The sequence below is a fragment of the Pocillopora damicornis genome, chromosome 3 (assembly GCF_964200805.1).
Source record: "Pocillopora damicornis chromosome 3, jaPocDami1.2, whole genome shotgun sequence".
Taxonomy (NCBI): domain Eukaryota; kingdom Metazoa; phylum Cnidaria; class Anthozoa; order Scleractinia; family Pocilloporidae; genus Pocillopora; species Pocillopora damicornis.
The window spans coordinates 20,796,828-20,810,235 of NC_142672.1; the positions used below are offsets into that span (position 1 = coordinate 20,796,828).

A 13,408-nucleotide genomic window follows, 5' to 3' on the forward strand; every position below is an offset into this window, starting at 1 on the left:
TTTGGACATGAAAGCAAAGCTTTGTATGCCAAAGAGCTATATCCATATATACATATATATATATATATATATATATATATATATACATATATATATATATATATATATATGTATACATGACATACATACATATATATATATATATATATATATAATTTGCACTATGGAGAATGTGCTTCCGTTTTCAACGCTTTATTCAAGACCCGACGCGTTTCGGCATTTGCCTTCCTCAGGGGCCTTAACATGCAATTGTTACAGAGTCGTAATTGGTTAATTGTGTGACGTAGTACAGTGCATGTTGCTTAATTAAATGCTGAGTCAAATCTCTCGTAAACAATTAGTGTTACTAATTGGTTAACAGTTTTAAAACCTTTATAACGTATGTTATAAACAATTTATGTACCTAAAACTTTATAAAGGTTTTCGCGTAAAAGCTTTATCCAGTTCTTTTGTTTAGTCCATATGGCTGAAAGGAGTTTAATGTTCTTTGCCAAAAAATCTCTCTTTCTCTAAGGACTTCTTTCTTTTTGTCAGTCTCTAAATGATCTTTTCGGATTTGCTCTATAATGGTTATGGTAACATTATTGTTGAAGTCGTGAGTTCGTTTGTTATGTAAAAAGTGTTCCGTGAGTTCGCAGCTACTCACTCCCTTTTTAATATGGTTTCTGTGATTGTTTAACCGTAGGTTAAATGCAGTTTCGCTTTTGCCAATGTATTGAAGTTTGCAAATGTTGCACTCGATTATGTAAATGATCCATGACGATTGGCAGTCCACTGTATGAAATATGGTATAGGTCTTGTTGTTATTGGGACTGGTGAAAGTTGTGGTCTGGTTGATCTTTTTACGCCAACTACACTTCGTTCTTTCACATGCTCTACATCCCTTTGGTATCAAATTCTGAGGTGTTTCGTTTACAAATCTTGAACGAACAAGTCTGTCTCGTAGACTTTTCGGTCGTCGGTAAGCTACTAAAGGTGGCTTGTTGAAGATGAATGATAATCTTTCTTTTGATTTGAGAAAGTTCCAATTTCGTTTAGCAATTTCTGCAATAAATGTGGTATGGGGGTTGAATGTAGTAACCAGAGGAATTCGATCTGTTGGTTCACGTTCTTTGGTCTGTAAACATTCCTCTTGAGTCAATGTTAGCACTTTCTGCATTTCGTGGAGAACTTTGCGTTGTGCATAACCACACGCTACAAAGAAATCCGAATATTCCAGGATTCGTTTCTTCAATGTGTCTGTTGAAGAGCATATTCGCCTCAACCTCAAGGCTTGACTGTATGGGATGCTCCGTTTTAGATGAGGTGGATGTGCTGATGTCCAATGGAGGTATGGATGAGTATCAGTTGGTTTCTGATAAACATCTGTACTGATGTTGCCCTGATCGTCCTTTAGAACGGTCGTATCAAGGAAATTCACTGAATGTGCGGAGATTTCGTGTGTAAACTTGATTGAGGGTGCTACACTGTTAAGGTAATTTATGAAATTAATCAAAGAGTCTTTATCACTCTTCCAGATAAGGAATATATCATCTATAAAGCGTACCCAGAGTATGATATGGTCCATCCACTCTGTTTATATATATATACATCAGCAATATGCCTGTCTTCTCTCTTTTAGCGCTAAGAGCAGTTCAATAACGTACCGCCGTTTTCGCTTGTCTTTTTCCTTTTCCCGTTTTCTGGCGTTAGCATTTTGCAGTATCAATTTTGGTCTTTTCTGTGGCCGTAACAATGTAAGTGTTTTATAGTTCTCCTTCCGTCGTGTTGCTTGTTGTTTCTTTATATCAGATATTGTGTAACTTTTTCAATTGTTTGCAATCTAAGTTTCAATCCACCTCAAGTCGTTGAGGAGTTAAAGTGAATTGTTTTGTTTCTACACGACGTGGAGTTGTTCATTCCGTGGCCACAAATTGTATTTTCGCATGCTGCAGTTTTAACCACCTTAGCATGCAGTTGAAGTTGAGAAACGAAGTAACATGGCAAACAGTCAGTCATGAGGGTAACCACATTTTTACAGTGAATTGTTACATATAGCTTTTTAGGTTAACTGCTCTATTATTACAGACTTCTGAGGGCTTGTAACTCACGTAAGTGGTGACTTAAGGTAACTCTTTTGTGTCAGTGTTCTTGTGAGAAAGATACTTCTGGTATTCCGGTATTCTAATTTATTTTTATTTAGCTTCGCCTAATTATCTCAGGCGGGGAGACCACTACAACTTTAGTCAATTACAGTGGATCCCGCGTTAACAATGACAAGGCCAGTCGTCCTTACCCGAGAAGACTAGAATTTCTATCCATTTCTTGACATTATAGAAAGGTAGCACATTCTCCTCAGTCTTTTTGAGCGTTGGTCCGGCCGGGGCTCGAACCCTCGACCTCCCGCACAATTTGTTTTCAGCCTTCTGTTCTCAAATCAATCAGAGTTACATGTAAAGACGAATGGTAAACATTCCGAGAAGAAATGAAATAGTTCTTTTCCAGAAAGATATGTTCTCAACCGAAATTTTACCTCTCATAATAGTTACTATCTTCTTGACACCTGCCTTTATGATACATATTTTTGTCCTGTATAAACATTATTATTTTTCAGTGGCCTCTTACACGAACATGGTACTTTGAATTGAAATCCTTAATTTTCTTTTAGGTTTTTCGAGGAAATTTCGATCGCAATACCATTGTTGTCCACGAGACCTTCCCATCAATCCACGCCCGGTTCGTCCGAATCCATCCTTTAACTTGGCAAAGCCATATCAGCATGCGTGCTGAGTTGTACGGTTTTCCTATTTAGGTAAGAGGGAACATATTTGACTCTGTTATTACTGAGATATAAAATAAAATATACAAGAAATGCCTGTAGCGTTATAATCTACAAAGAATTTGCCCTATATTAGATTTTTATGCAGGCTTGGAGGAGTCTGATGAGTGTAGACAAGCAAATGGCACCGTGACAGAGGAGTAAAGCAAGTCTGCATGTAACGAAATGCATTTTTCAGTTGCAAACTTATAATTAATCGGTAGACCTAAATTTTAAGGAACACATTTTCTAAGATAGCTCGATTTCGCAGCGATATCAAGATGGGGAACGGGCGGCAGCAATACATCGTTGAGTTGATATATCGCTCAATACGTTCGAATGAAAACCAATAATGATGCTAGAACAAGTGATGCTCGCAAATTTCGCAGAAATCGTTTATTATCTACTGTTCGCATTACTTTTGCATAATAGCGTGGCATGATTGTAGAATAATACACCTTTAAAACTTCCAGGACTTTTCCTATGAGTTATGTTACTTCAAGATATTATCATAAAAGTATATATTAACCATGAAAATTCTTTTTTAAGGGCATCTAAGAGGAAGAAAGCTCAACGAGAGGAAACACCGAAAGAGGATCGACTCGGCCAGTAAAAATCCTAACCCTAACATTATATCGTTGACTATCCCTTGGGAGGGCGGAATTACCTTATGCTCCCTTGTCCTCCCTGTGTGAAGAATGTGTAGGCTATTCTCACTCTCATCCTACTCGGAAATTTCTCTCATGAAAAAGAATACCTTTTTTTCCCGTGCTATTGGTTTTGAGACCCTACCGACGTAGTCCGGATTGCCTAAACTTTGTGAATTCTATAACTCCCCCCTCCCTCCCGGAAACGTTGAGTGATTGATTTTAAGTGACGAGAGTCCGCAGTTTTATATCGCCGAAAAGGGAAGTGGAGGCGCCAAACCTATTTGAAAGATCGGGGAAGATGATTCAAGGAGCTGAATTTCTTTGATAAAACAGTTGAACTTAGTCTTCTGTTTACATCCACTTCTCAACTTTAGGTGAATCGTTGTAGTGGGCTTCATCTCACTTTTAATGCCAGAAGATGTTGTCTCGAAATCTCAATTTGCATAGGAAATTTGCGCTTCCTATACATTATACGTCCTATCATCGCCATCAGTTATAGCCCGTCAAGTCCTTGTCTGAACGCAGCCTACTTTCCAATGATTATTTATGAATTTTCTCAATCGTATTGGTCTGGGACTTTTATGAAAAAAAATGGTTTTAGTCTCACGAATAGCAAGTCTCTGGTTCCATTAAATTATGGAGCTATGGTTGAAGGTTCTTCATTCATTTCATGGTCAGAACTTGTTCAAATTGTAAGGGCCTTTAGTTGAAAGGCAAAGAGAGGTGGAACTTCCTCATTGGGCTCCTATGGCGCGAGTGTTAAGTTAACAATATGAACCAAACATAAGTCTCTCAATAAATGTTCTTTTTTTTATATTTGCCGCTCCTTTATTCCATGAATTTACTTTCCTTTTCAACATACATGTTCTGCTGCCGAGTTAGGTTCACGTTTTTTACTTATATTAGTGGAATATTTCGCGCCTTAAGAGAGTTTTCTGCTTGAATCAGCCGTCAAGATCCATCCCATCGCAGTTCAAGCTTCTAGCTGCCTCACAAATACTCCGTGCTGTCACTTGAACCTACAGGAACAAATAGAAATAAGCCCACTCTCTAAGTACAGTTATGTTTCACTCATTAAAAAAGTCAGTTATCCCTTAGTCCCTAAAAGTTCAGTTCCTGAAACTTAATTAAAGCCACGATAACGTCTATAGTAAGGTCAGCTTGAGACAGCGAGAATTTCATTTATGTTTTAATGATGCTCTAGGGGTTGGCTGGTCACGATTTGTTAAACTATGACAGTGAACACTCATCCCCTTCCCTCCCCCTCCCCCTTCTCAAAAAAAACCCTTCAAAGTTTGTGTGTAAAATTGAACTCTTTTGGCCCCCCCGTCGTGCCCATCTTCCAAATCAGTGCTACAGCTCAGGATAATCATTTCGGTGCCTCTAACGTAATGGAGAGGATTTAAAAGTTTCCCACATTTCTAAAGACAAATCTGAATGGTATATTTCATCAGATTCGTTCAGACTTTTATCCACTAAAACTTTTTGTTAACTTTGCAATACTTACATTTGTTTGGAACGTTCGTTTTCCTTTCCCAGGTGGAAATATCCCTATTCCTTCACAATCCTGAACAAGAGCAGAAAAGAACAATAAAGCGGCCACGAGCATGAAAGCTTGGATCTTCATTTTAAAAATACTGCTGGGGATTGGGGAAGAAAGGCTGTGGTTCTACAGTCTTTAGTCGCTACTCGGTCCGGAAGGAAATCTTCTAGTGATCTGCAAGGGACACGAGTGGCTTTAAAAGCGCTCCCAGCAAGTATCTCTCCTTAACCAAAACAAGGAAAGGCCATTATCCTCTTGAGAACCTAAGAACTTAATTTTTGGCTCTCGAGGAACACAAGAGATGTGTTCCACACGCGTTTTACCATAACAATAAAGACATTTGCGTAAAATAGCAAGAGCGTGGCTGCCTGTTTTGTGACAGGCTCCAGACTTGAGTGGATTGAGCGACCATAGGATCTATTGCGACTTCTGGAAATTACTTCTCTCCGTTTCTGCGGCAAACCAGTTTATTGCATAGCTATTTCTTTAGTTTTTGTTAACTTTCTTCAAATGGTTTAATACACTTGTTTCTTATAGTGTTATTCGCTTTTTACAGTCAAGAACTGTTTTATGCCTGTGGGAGTGGAAGACGGAAGAATTCCTGATGAAGCAATTACAGTTACGTGTGATGGATGTGAGGATGAATACAACAAGTAACTATGTGAATCTGTAGGTTTGTAGTAAACACTAGTACATAGGCCGTTGCCTTCAATTGAAATTTTGATGTCTAGAAAAGCCAAATAAGTGTCGGAAATTTCCCAGGTATATTTAAGAGCCGGATGAAAGGAATTGACGGCGGTTATAAATTGAGTGAGCTCCTCTTTGGTAGAGGAGGTAGCGCCGATGCAATCGTCAATGTAGCGGCCGTAGAGTTGAGGTTTTGGGCCATGGTATTGGCTAAAAAATTGATGTTCGATAAAACCTACAAAAAGATTGGCGTAGCTGGGTCCCATTTTAGTACCCATGGCCACGCCATTAGTTTGTTTGTAGTAGTTACCACCGAATGAAAAGCAATTGAGTGTGAGTACTAGTTCGGCCAGACGGAGTGGTGTTTCAGAGCTAGGTTCCTTAACAATGCGTTGATCGAAAAAATGTTTGAGGGCCCGGAGACCTTCGTCATTGGGAATGACAGTGTAAAGAGATGTTATATCCATGGTGAAAATAAGTTTGTTTTGGTCGAGGAAACTAAAGTCACGAAAAATTTCAAGTGCGTGTTGGCTGTCCTTAATGTAAGACGGTAGAGTTTTGACGATAGGTGCCATAATTTTGTCTAAATAGCTGGAAATAAGTTCATTGGGACAACTGCAGGCAGAAACGATGGGTCGACCTGGGTTGTTAGGTTTGTGGATTTTAGGTAAAAAGTAAATACACGAAGTTCTAGGAGTAGTAATGATGAGATTTTTAGCAGTGGCCGGCAATTCTTGTTTAGCTATAAGATCCTTAATCGTATTTTTGACAATGTTTTGGTTAATTAAAGTGAGATCTTTGTCGACTTTAGCATAAAAGGAGGTGTCAGAAAGTTGCCGCAAAGCTTCTTTTTGATAGAGGTCGGCCCGCCAAACAACAACTGCACCGCCTTTGTCGGCCTCCTTAATGACAATGTCTTTGCGTTTTTTTAGACTTTTTAGTGCCGACCACTCTTCCAAAGAAAGATTGGAAAATTTGGTGTTACGATTGAATTTAAGTTTGTTGATATCGTGGCGACATTTTTTGAGGAAAAAATCTAAAGATGAGAACTGGCCCTCTGGGGGAGTCCATTTAGACTTTCGAATCTGGAGTGTTTCGAAAGTATCTTTGTTCGAGGTGTTAGAATCATCCTCTTTGTCATGAAAAAAGGCTTTCAACTGAACGCGGCGAAGGAATTTTTCAACGATTTGCTTAACTGAAAATTCGTCGGTTTTTTGTGATATGGGAACAAAATTTAAGCCCTTGCTGAGAACTGATTTTTCTGAATCGGAAAGTGGTAAATTTTCTGGAATGGTAACTATAGTTTTGGGGTTTTCAGGCGATGAGTCGTTAGTAACTTGAGGGCCGATAAGTTGGTCGAGTTTTTGGGCCTTAATTTGGTGCAGATGTTTAAAAAGTTTAGAATTGGCATCCTGAATTTTGGCACGAATGGATTGTACTAAAACAGCTGGACAGATTTTGGAAAGTTCAGAGCGGCAATGTAGAATTTGTTCGGTGAGTTTGTTACGTTTTTGGCACATAGCTCTGGTTGTGATTCTCATAATATTACGTGAAAAAGAATTTTGGGCGCACTGAATTTGGTGACGATATTGATTCGAATGAGAAAAAGAAGATGTGTCAAAATTGGAGCGAAAACCCTTAGAACTAACTTTGGAATGAAGGCAACGGCCGATGGAATGGATGTGACTACAAAACCTAGTTTTGGCGAAAATGAGAACGGCTAAACGGAATGCTAGATCTTTACTAATAGGGGGGAAAGGAAAAAGATAACTTACGATTTCCTGGCGTAGCTCCTTGGTAAGTTTCTTCAAGCTTGGCATGGTCCGTAGCTGTGAGATCTGAAGATAGAAAAATTCTAAGGCAAGAGTTAATGGTCGCAGCAAATAAATGACAAATGAATAAAGGGGTAAGTTTCTAAAGAAACTGTGGTGCTGCGTCGGTGGGAGAGTATAGCAGGTAATTTAGTGTTAACAACTGGGTTGAAAACGTAAATTAGCCACCGTAAAGGGTAAAAAAGCTGACGTTTCGAGCGTTAGCCCTTCGTCAGAGCGATTAGAGGAATTGTGGGTTTGTGTGTGGATTTATATGTAGAAAGTGGAAAAATCGCCTGAAAACCTCAAAACTGTAGTTACCATTCCAGAAAATTTACTACTTTCCGATTCAGAAAAATCAGTTCTCAGCAAGGGCTTAAATTTTGTTCCCATATCACAAAAAACCGACGAATTTTCAGTTAAGCAAATCGTTGAAAAATTCCTTCGCCGTGTTCAGTTGAAAGCCTTTTTTCATGACAAAGAGGATGATTCTAACACCTCGAACAAAGATACTTTCGAAACACTCCAGATTCGAAAGTCTAAATGGACTCCCCCAGAGGGCCAGTTCTCATCTTTAGATTTTTTCCTCAAAAAATGTCGCCACGATATCAACAAACTTAAATTCAATCGTAACACCAAATTTTCCAATCTTTCTTCGGAAGAGTGGTCGGCACTAAAAAGTCTAAAAAAACGCAAAGACATTGTCATTAAGGAGGCCGACAAAGGCGGTGCAGTTGTTGTTTGGCGGGCCGACCTCTATCAAAAAGAAGCTTTGCGGCAACTTTCTGACACCTCCTTTTATGCTAAAGTCGACAAAGATCTCACTTTAATTAACCAAAACATTGTCAAAAATACGATTAAGGATCTTATAGCTAAACAAGAATTGCCGGCCACTGCTAAAAATCTCATCATTACTACTCCTAGAACTTCGTGTATTTACTTTTTACCTACCGTAATTTCCGGCCGATTACCCGCGGGTAATATGTTAATTTTTCCACAAACAGGTGTTAATGCGGGTTATAGGAAGGTGCGGGTAATAAGATAACTTTTAAAGCTTCTGGTAAAGTTTTAAAACTATAAGCGGGAAAAAACCAGAGATGATAAGATCCAATAAAGATACTCTTTAAAAAAACCTCTGTAACAACTCATTTATTTCGCACAGATTGCTCGTTACAATAAGAGACTTTAATGCTTTCGATGAAAGCCGATGCAAATCGAAAACATACAAAACTCGAAAACAAAGCTCTTATCTTGTTTGTACTCTTACTTTCTTACCTTGTCAATTTCACAGCTTGTTTGTTTGCTGACAGGTTAATTTCGTGCCGCCGCATAATCAATGACGCGAAAGACTTTTCGACGCATCAGTGAAATTTCCTAGCTAGCATTGCCTTGAGTTTAAGAGTAATTTCCCGTTTCAAGGGATTTCTTCGACTTATAAATCTCGAGATATCGATTTTTTTAGAACAGATTTTTACAAGTGGTATCATTCTCAATGAAACAGCTAAGACAAAAAGTGTGAAATTTATTTATTGCACGCTAAAGGATATCCTGTCAACAAAAACAATGAAGGAACTATGTGCGAGTCGACGATTTTCTTTTGTTTTTGGGTGCGAGTTATCTGCCAGTGCGGGTAATCTTTTGAAATTGTTTTCTCGTTATTGCAAAAATTGACCGATGCGGGTAATCTGCCGTGCGGGTAAATGGACGGAAATTACGGTAAAATCCACAAACCTAACAACCCAGGTCGACCCATCGTTTCTGCCTGCAGTTGTCCCAATGAACTTATTTCCAGCTATTTAGACAAAATTATGGCACCTATCGTCAAAACTCTACCGTCTTACATTAAGGACAGCCAACACGCACTTGAAATTTTTCGTGACTTTAGTTTCCTCGACCAAAACAAACTTATTTTCACCATGGATATAACATCTCTTTACACTGTCATTCCCAATGACGAAGGTCTCCGGGCCCTCAAACATTTTTTCGATCAGCGCATTGTTAAGGAACCTAGCTCTGAAACACCACTCCGTCTGGCCGAACTAGTACTCACACTCAATTGCTTTTCATTCGGTGGTAACTACTACAAACAAACTAATGGCGTGGCCATGGGTACTAAAATGGGACCCAGCTACGCCAATCTTTTTGTAGGTTTTATCGAACATCAATTTTTTAGCCAATACCATGGCCCAAAACCTCAACTCTACGGCCGCTACATTGACGATTGCATCGGCGCTACCTCCTCTACCAAAGAGGAGCTCACTCAATTTATAACCGCCGTCAATTCCTTTCATCCGGCTCTTAAATATACCTGGGAAATTTCCGACACTTATTTGGCTTTTCTAGACATCAAAATTTCAATTGAAGGCAACGGCCTATGTACTAGTGTTTACTACAAACCTACAGATTCACATAGTTACTTGTTGTATTCATCCTCACATCCATCACACGTCAAGAACTCCATACCTTTTTCACAGTTTCTCAGACTCCGTCGTTTATGTAGTGACGACTCTGATTTTTCCGAAAAATCAGAGGCAATGTGCCAGTTTTCGATAAACGCGGCTATCCTGTTTCTGTCGTTCAAGCGGGCTACCACCGTGCCCAACAAATCGATCGACAGGCAGCACTACAAACGGCCGAGAAGGAGAACACTGACTGCATTCCATTTACTCTTACATTTCACCCTCACAACCACGCAGTTAAATCTATCATTCTTAAAAATTTTAAATTACTCCAAAACGATTCAGAGACTGGCACTATCTTTTCGCAACCCCCACTTATTTCATTCAAACGTGACAAAAACATAGGCAACTTTTTAGTCAGGAGTTCATTTCAAACCAATGACCAATCTGGAACTTTTAAATGCGCTCGCTCACGATGCAAAGCTTGTCCTTTCATTCATAACGTAGAGAAAATATCGGGACCCAAAAGATCCATTAAGATCATTGATCACTTTACGTGTACCTCCGCCAATGTTATTTACTGCATAACTTGCACTTATTGCAATAAGTTATACATCGGCGAAACAGGAAGAAATGACAAGGACGCATCCAAACCAGTCGCTAGACACTTTAATCTTCCTTATCATTCTAAACAGCATATGGCAGTTTGCGGCCTTTCCTTACATCTAGGCAGTTCGGAAAGCCGTAAAACACTAGAACAAAAATTTATATTCCAAATCGGCACCCTTAATCCCCACGGAATCAACGAGCGCTTTTCATTCAACTAATTTATTCCTGTTTTCTCGTCACCATATTCCCACCAATGGCGTAGCTCCACTTTCTACATATAAATCCACACACAAACCCACAATTCCTCTAATCGCTCTGACGAAGGGCTAACGCTCGAAACGTCAGTTTTTTTTACCCTTTACGGTGGCTAATTTACGTTTTCAACCCAGTTGTTAACACTAAATTACCTGCTATACTCTCCCACCGACGCAGCACCACAGTTTCTTTAGAAACTTACCCCTTTATTCATTGATCATCTGAAGGCTCATTTCTTCGTCTGATAGAGATGAATATAAAATTTGATTTAAAAGAACGTCACCAATAAAATAAATAGGAAAAGCAACATACGAAGTTTCTTTCTCCTAATTCTCACAATGAGGTGTCACTGTTCCTTTTTTTTTCGCTTGTATCATTTCTCTCCATCCACATCATAAAGGGTTTCTAGTAATTACAGGTCTTATAGAAGGTAATTAAAAAACGCACACGACAAAAAGAAGAAAACACATTACAAAATAAAGTATAATGGAGAAGTGCAATTAACCAAGCTCATTGACTTATTTTGAATAAAAATTACACAAAGGAAAAAAAACAACATTAACAACACATATGCACGCACGCAACACATGCATATAGTTTATGATGAGTAAAATCAAGTAAGGTGGTTAATATTGAGCAAAATAATATTTATACATTGCCTTTTAAAAAAAATGTTTGGAAGAAAGTTTAAGAATCTAAAGAGGGGAGGGATTCCAATAGAATTTCCCAGTGGGGCCAAACTTCCTTATGTCCGCTCTAAAGAAAATGAACAATCCATAATGTCTTAGAAATCAGAGTTCTCTCTCGTGATTTCCTTTATAATAATATACATGGTAAAAATTACTCAGTTTTGATTGGTTATAACAAATGCAGTTTTCAGGTAATTCAGTGCAGAAGAGAGTTAATTCAGTGCAGAAGAGGGTTAATTCAGTGCAAAGAAAGAAACAAATCAGACATTCTGATTGGTCAATAATCAAAGAAATTCGCGGATAGCCAATCAAGTGCGAGCCTTGGATGTCGCAACAAAATTTGAAAATTTGCGAGCGAAACAATGGCCGGCGTTTTAAGTAGGTTTTCTTTCGCCACCGCAGCTGAAAAACAGCTTAAACAACGAAAACATTGTAAAATGCACTGCTTTTTGGTTGTCCGTTTGGAAAAAATGGTGTTTAGAGAAGGGAATTGCCGAGGAAATCGAAAATTACGAGCCGACCCAGCTTAACACTTTGCTCGAGCGATCCAATGCCGAAATTTAAAACAAACATGGTTAAACCTCGGAAACGACGATTCCATTTCATCGAAAGTGATTCGGACACAGACTGAACAATTCCTTGAACTGTTTAGCCGGACTTTGAACTTTTTTGCACCTTAAAGATGTGAAGATATCATTGCATATTATTGTTTTGATCGTACGCACGGTTTGAATAAATTATTTTTTGCACTTGATGCGCGCTTTGCTTATGTTTAATTATGATATTATTAGTCTTTGAAAAAATTTACTCGTGCTTTTTTATTCCAAATTGCACTCGAAATCATGTGATTACCTATACTAATAACATACATGCAAAAAATTCAGCATGCTCATTAGCTGAGAACACGTCAATTAATTCCAAACTGTGCAGAAAGTTGAAGTTGAATGCAGAAAGTTGTAATTAAATTAATTGACAGTTAAGCTGCTCCTGCCGACCGATATATACCTAACAGAGAGAGAATACAAACGCTCAGTTATTCTAAAAATGCAGGGAATAAATCTCTCAAAGTATCTAAATTGCACTCGCCGTACGGGTTTGGGAAATTTGGTTAGCCTTTGAAAAATTTACTCATGCTGATTTATCCTAAGTTGCACTCGAAATCATGCAATTACCTATGCAAATTGCTTTCAGAACGATATAGAATTACACACATCAGTTACATAAGAGTTGAATTTAAAAAATAACATACGAGCGTACCTGTACCATGCTTCGTGGTATTTCAACATGGGATTCGCATGGCGTAGACTTTAATACTACCCCATACACGATATCGGCTCAGATTTTCGGAGTCAGTGATAAGGAAACGTTTTTGATGGAAATGCTTCTTCATCTTTTAGATAAATCTTGGATATCTGTTCAACGTACGAGGCGTGGCCACTCAGGGTCGACACGATTCCAATCAGTGGGTGACAAGCTTCTCATTGTCCTATACTGCAGATGACTTTATGTGGGTTTTTATCAAGGAAAACAGCCAAGTGAAGGTAATCAGAAAAAACAGATAATTAGGTCTTCTAATTTGGTCTTGTATCTCCTTTTTAATTTTACCCTAATATTCAATTAACCCTTCCACGTCAATTTGTGTTAACATTGGCTTCCGTTGGACCCTCATATTTAGAAATTTAGATTATGTGCTCAATTTAGATTATGTGTCACTGCTTGATTTTGTTCACACTTAGACTTTTTTGCTTAATTCTTGCACTAAATTATGATTATCATTATTATCGTTATCATTATTGATATTTTTTTTGTACAATATATTTTCGTTAAAAAGTAAATCTTCAACATCACAACATCTCTTAAATAGCTCAAATTATAGCCACTCTTCAAGCTAAATTTGACGATGCATACAATTAAAACATGTATTGAACTCTCAAAATATACCTGCTACATTGTATGTATTCTTAGCGG

The 13,408-nt window shown here is 38.3% G+C and overlaps 1 protein-coding gene and 1 long non-coding RNA gene across 2 annotated transcripts; both read right to left on the minus strand.

Annotated features, from left to right (window-relative positions):
- Nucleotides 1–352: 352 nt before the first annotated feature.
- Nucleotides 353–1,567, minus strand: LOC149048789 (uncharacterized). Its single transcript, XM_089202317.1, has one exon. It carries the CDS (start codon nucleotides 1,565–1,567, stop codon nucleotides 437–439), a length of 1,131 nt encoding a protein of 376 aa, XP_089058443.1. The 3' UTR covers nucleotides 353–436.
- Nucleotides 1,568–4,243: 2,676 nt separating this feature from the next.
- On the minus strand, nucleotides 4,244–5,184 carry LOC149048790 (uncharacterized). Its single transcript, XR_016185135.1, has 2 exons — nucleotides 4,955–5,184; nucleotides 4,244–4,466 (listed from the first exon to the last, which is right to left on the minus strand). It is a non-coding gene; the product is annotated as an uncharacterized LOC149048790 (long non-coding RNA).
- Between the last annotated feature and the right edge of the window lie 8,224 nt (nucleotides 5,185–13,408).

Excerpts from the sequence above, each read along its gene's own strand:
- LOC149048789 (XM_089202317.1), bottom strand. The coding sequence starts at position 1,567 with ATGGACCATATCATACTCTGGGTACGCTTTATAGATGATATATTCCTT.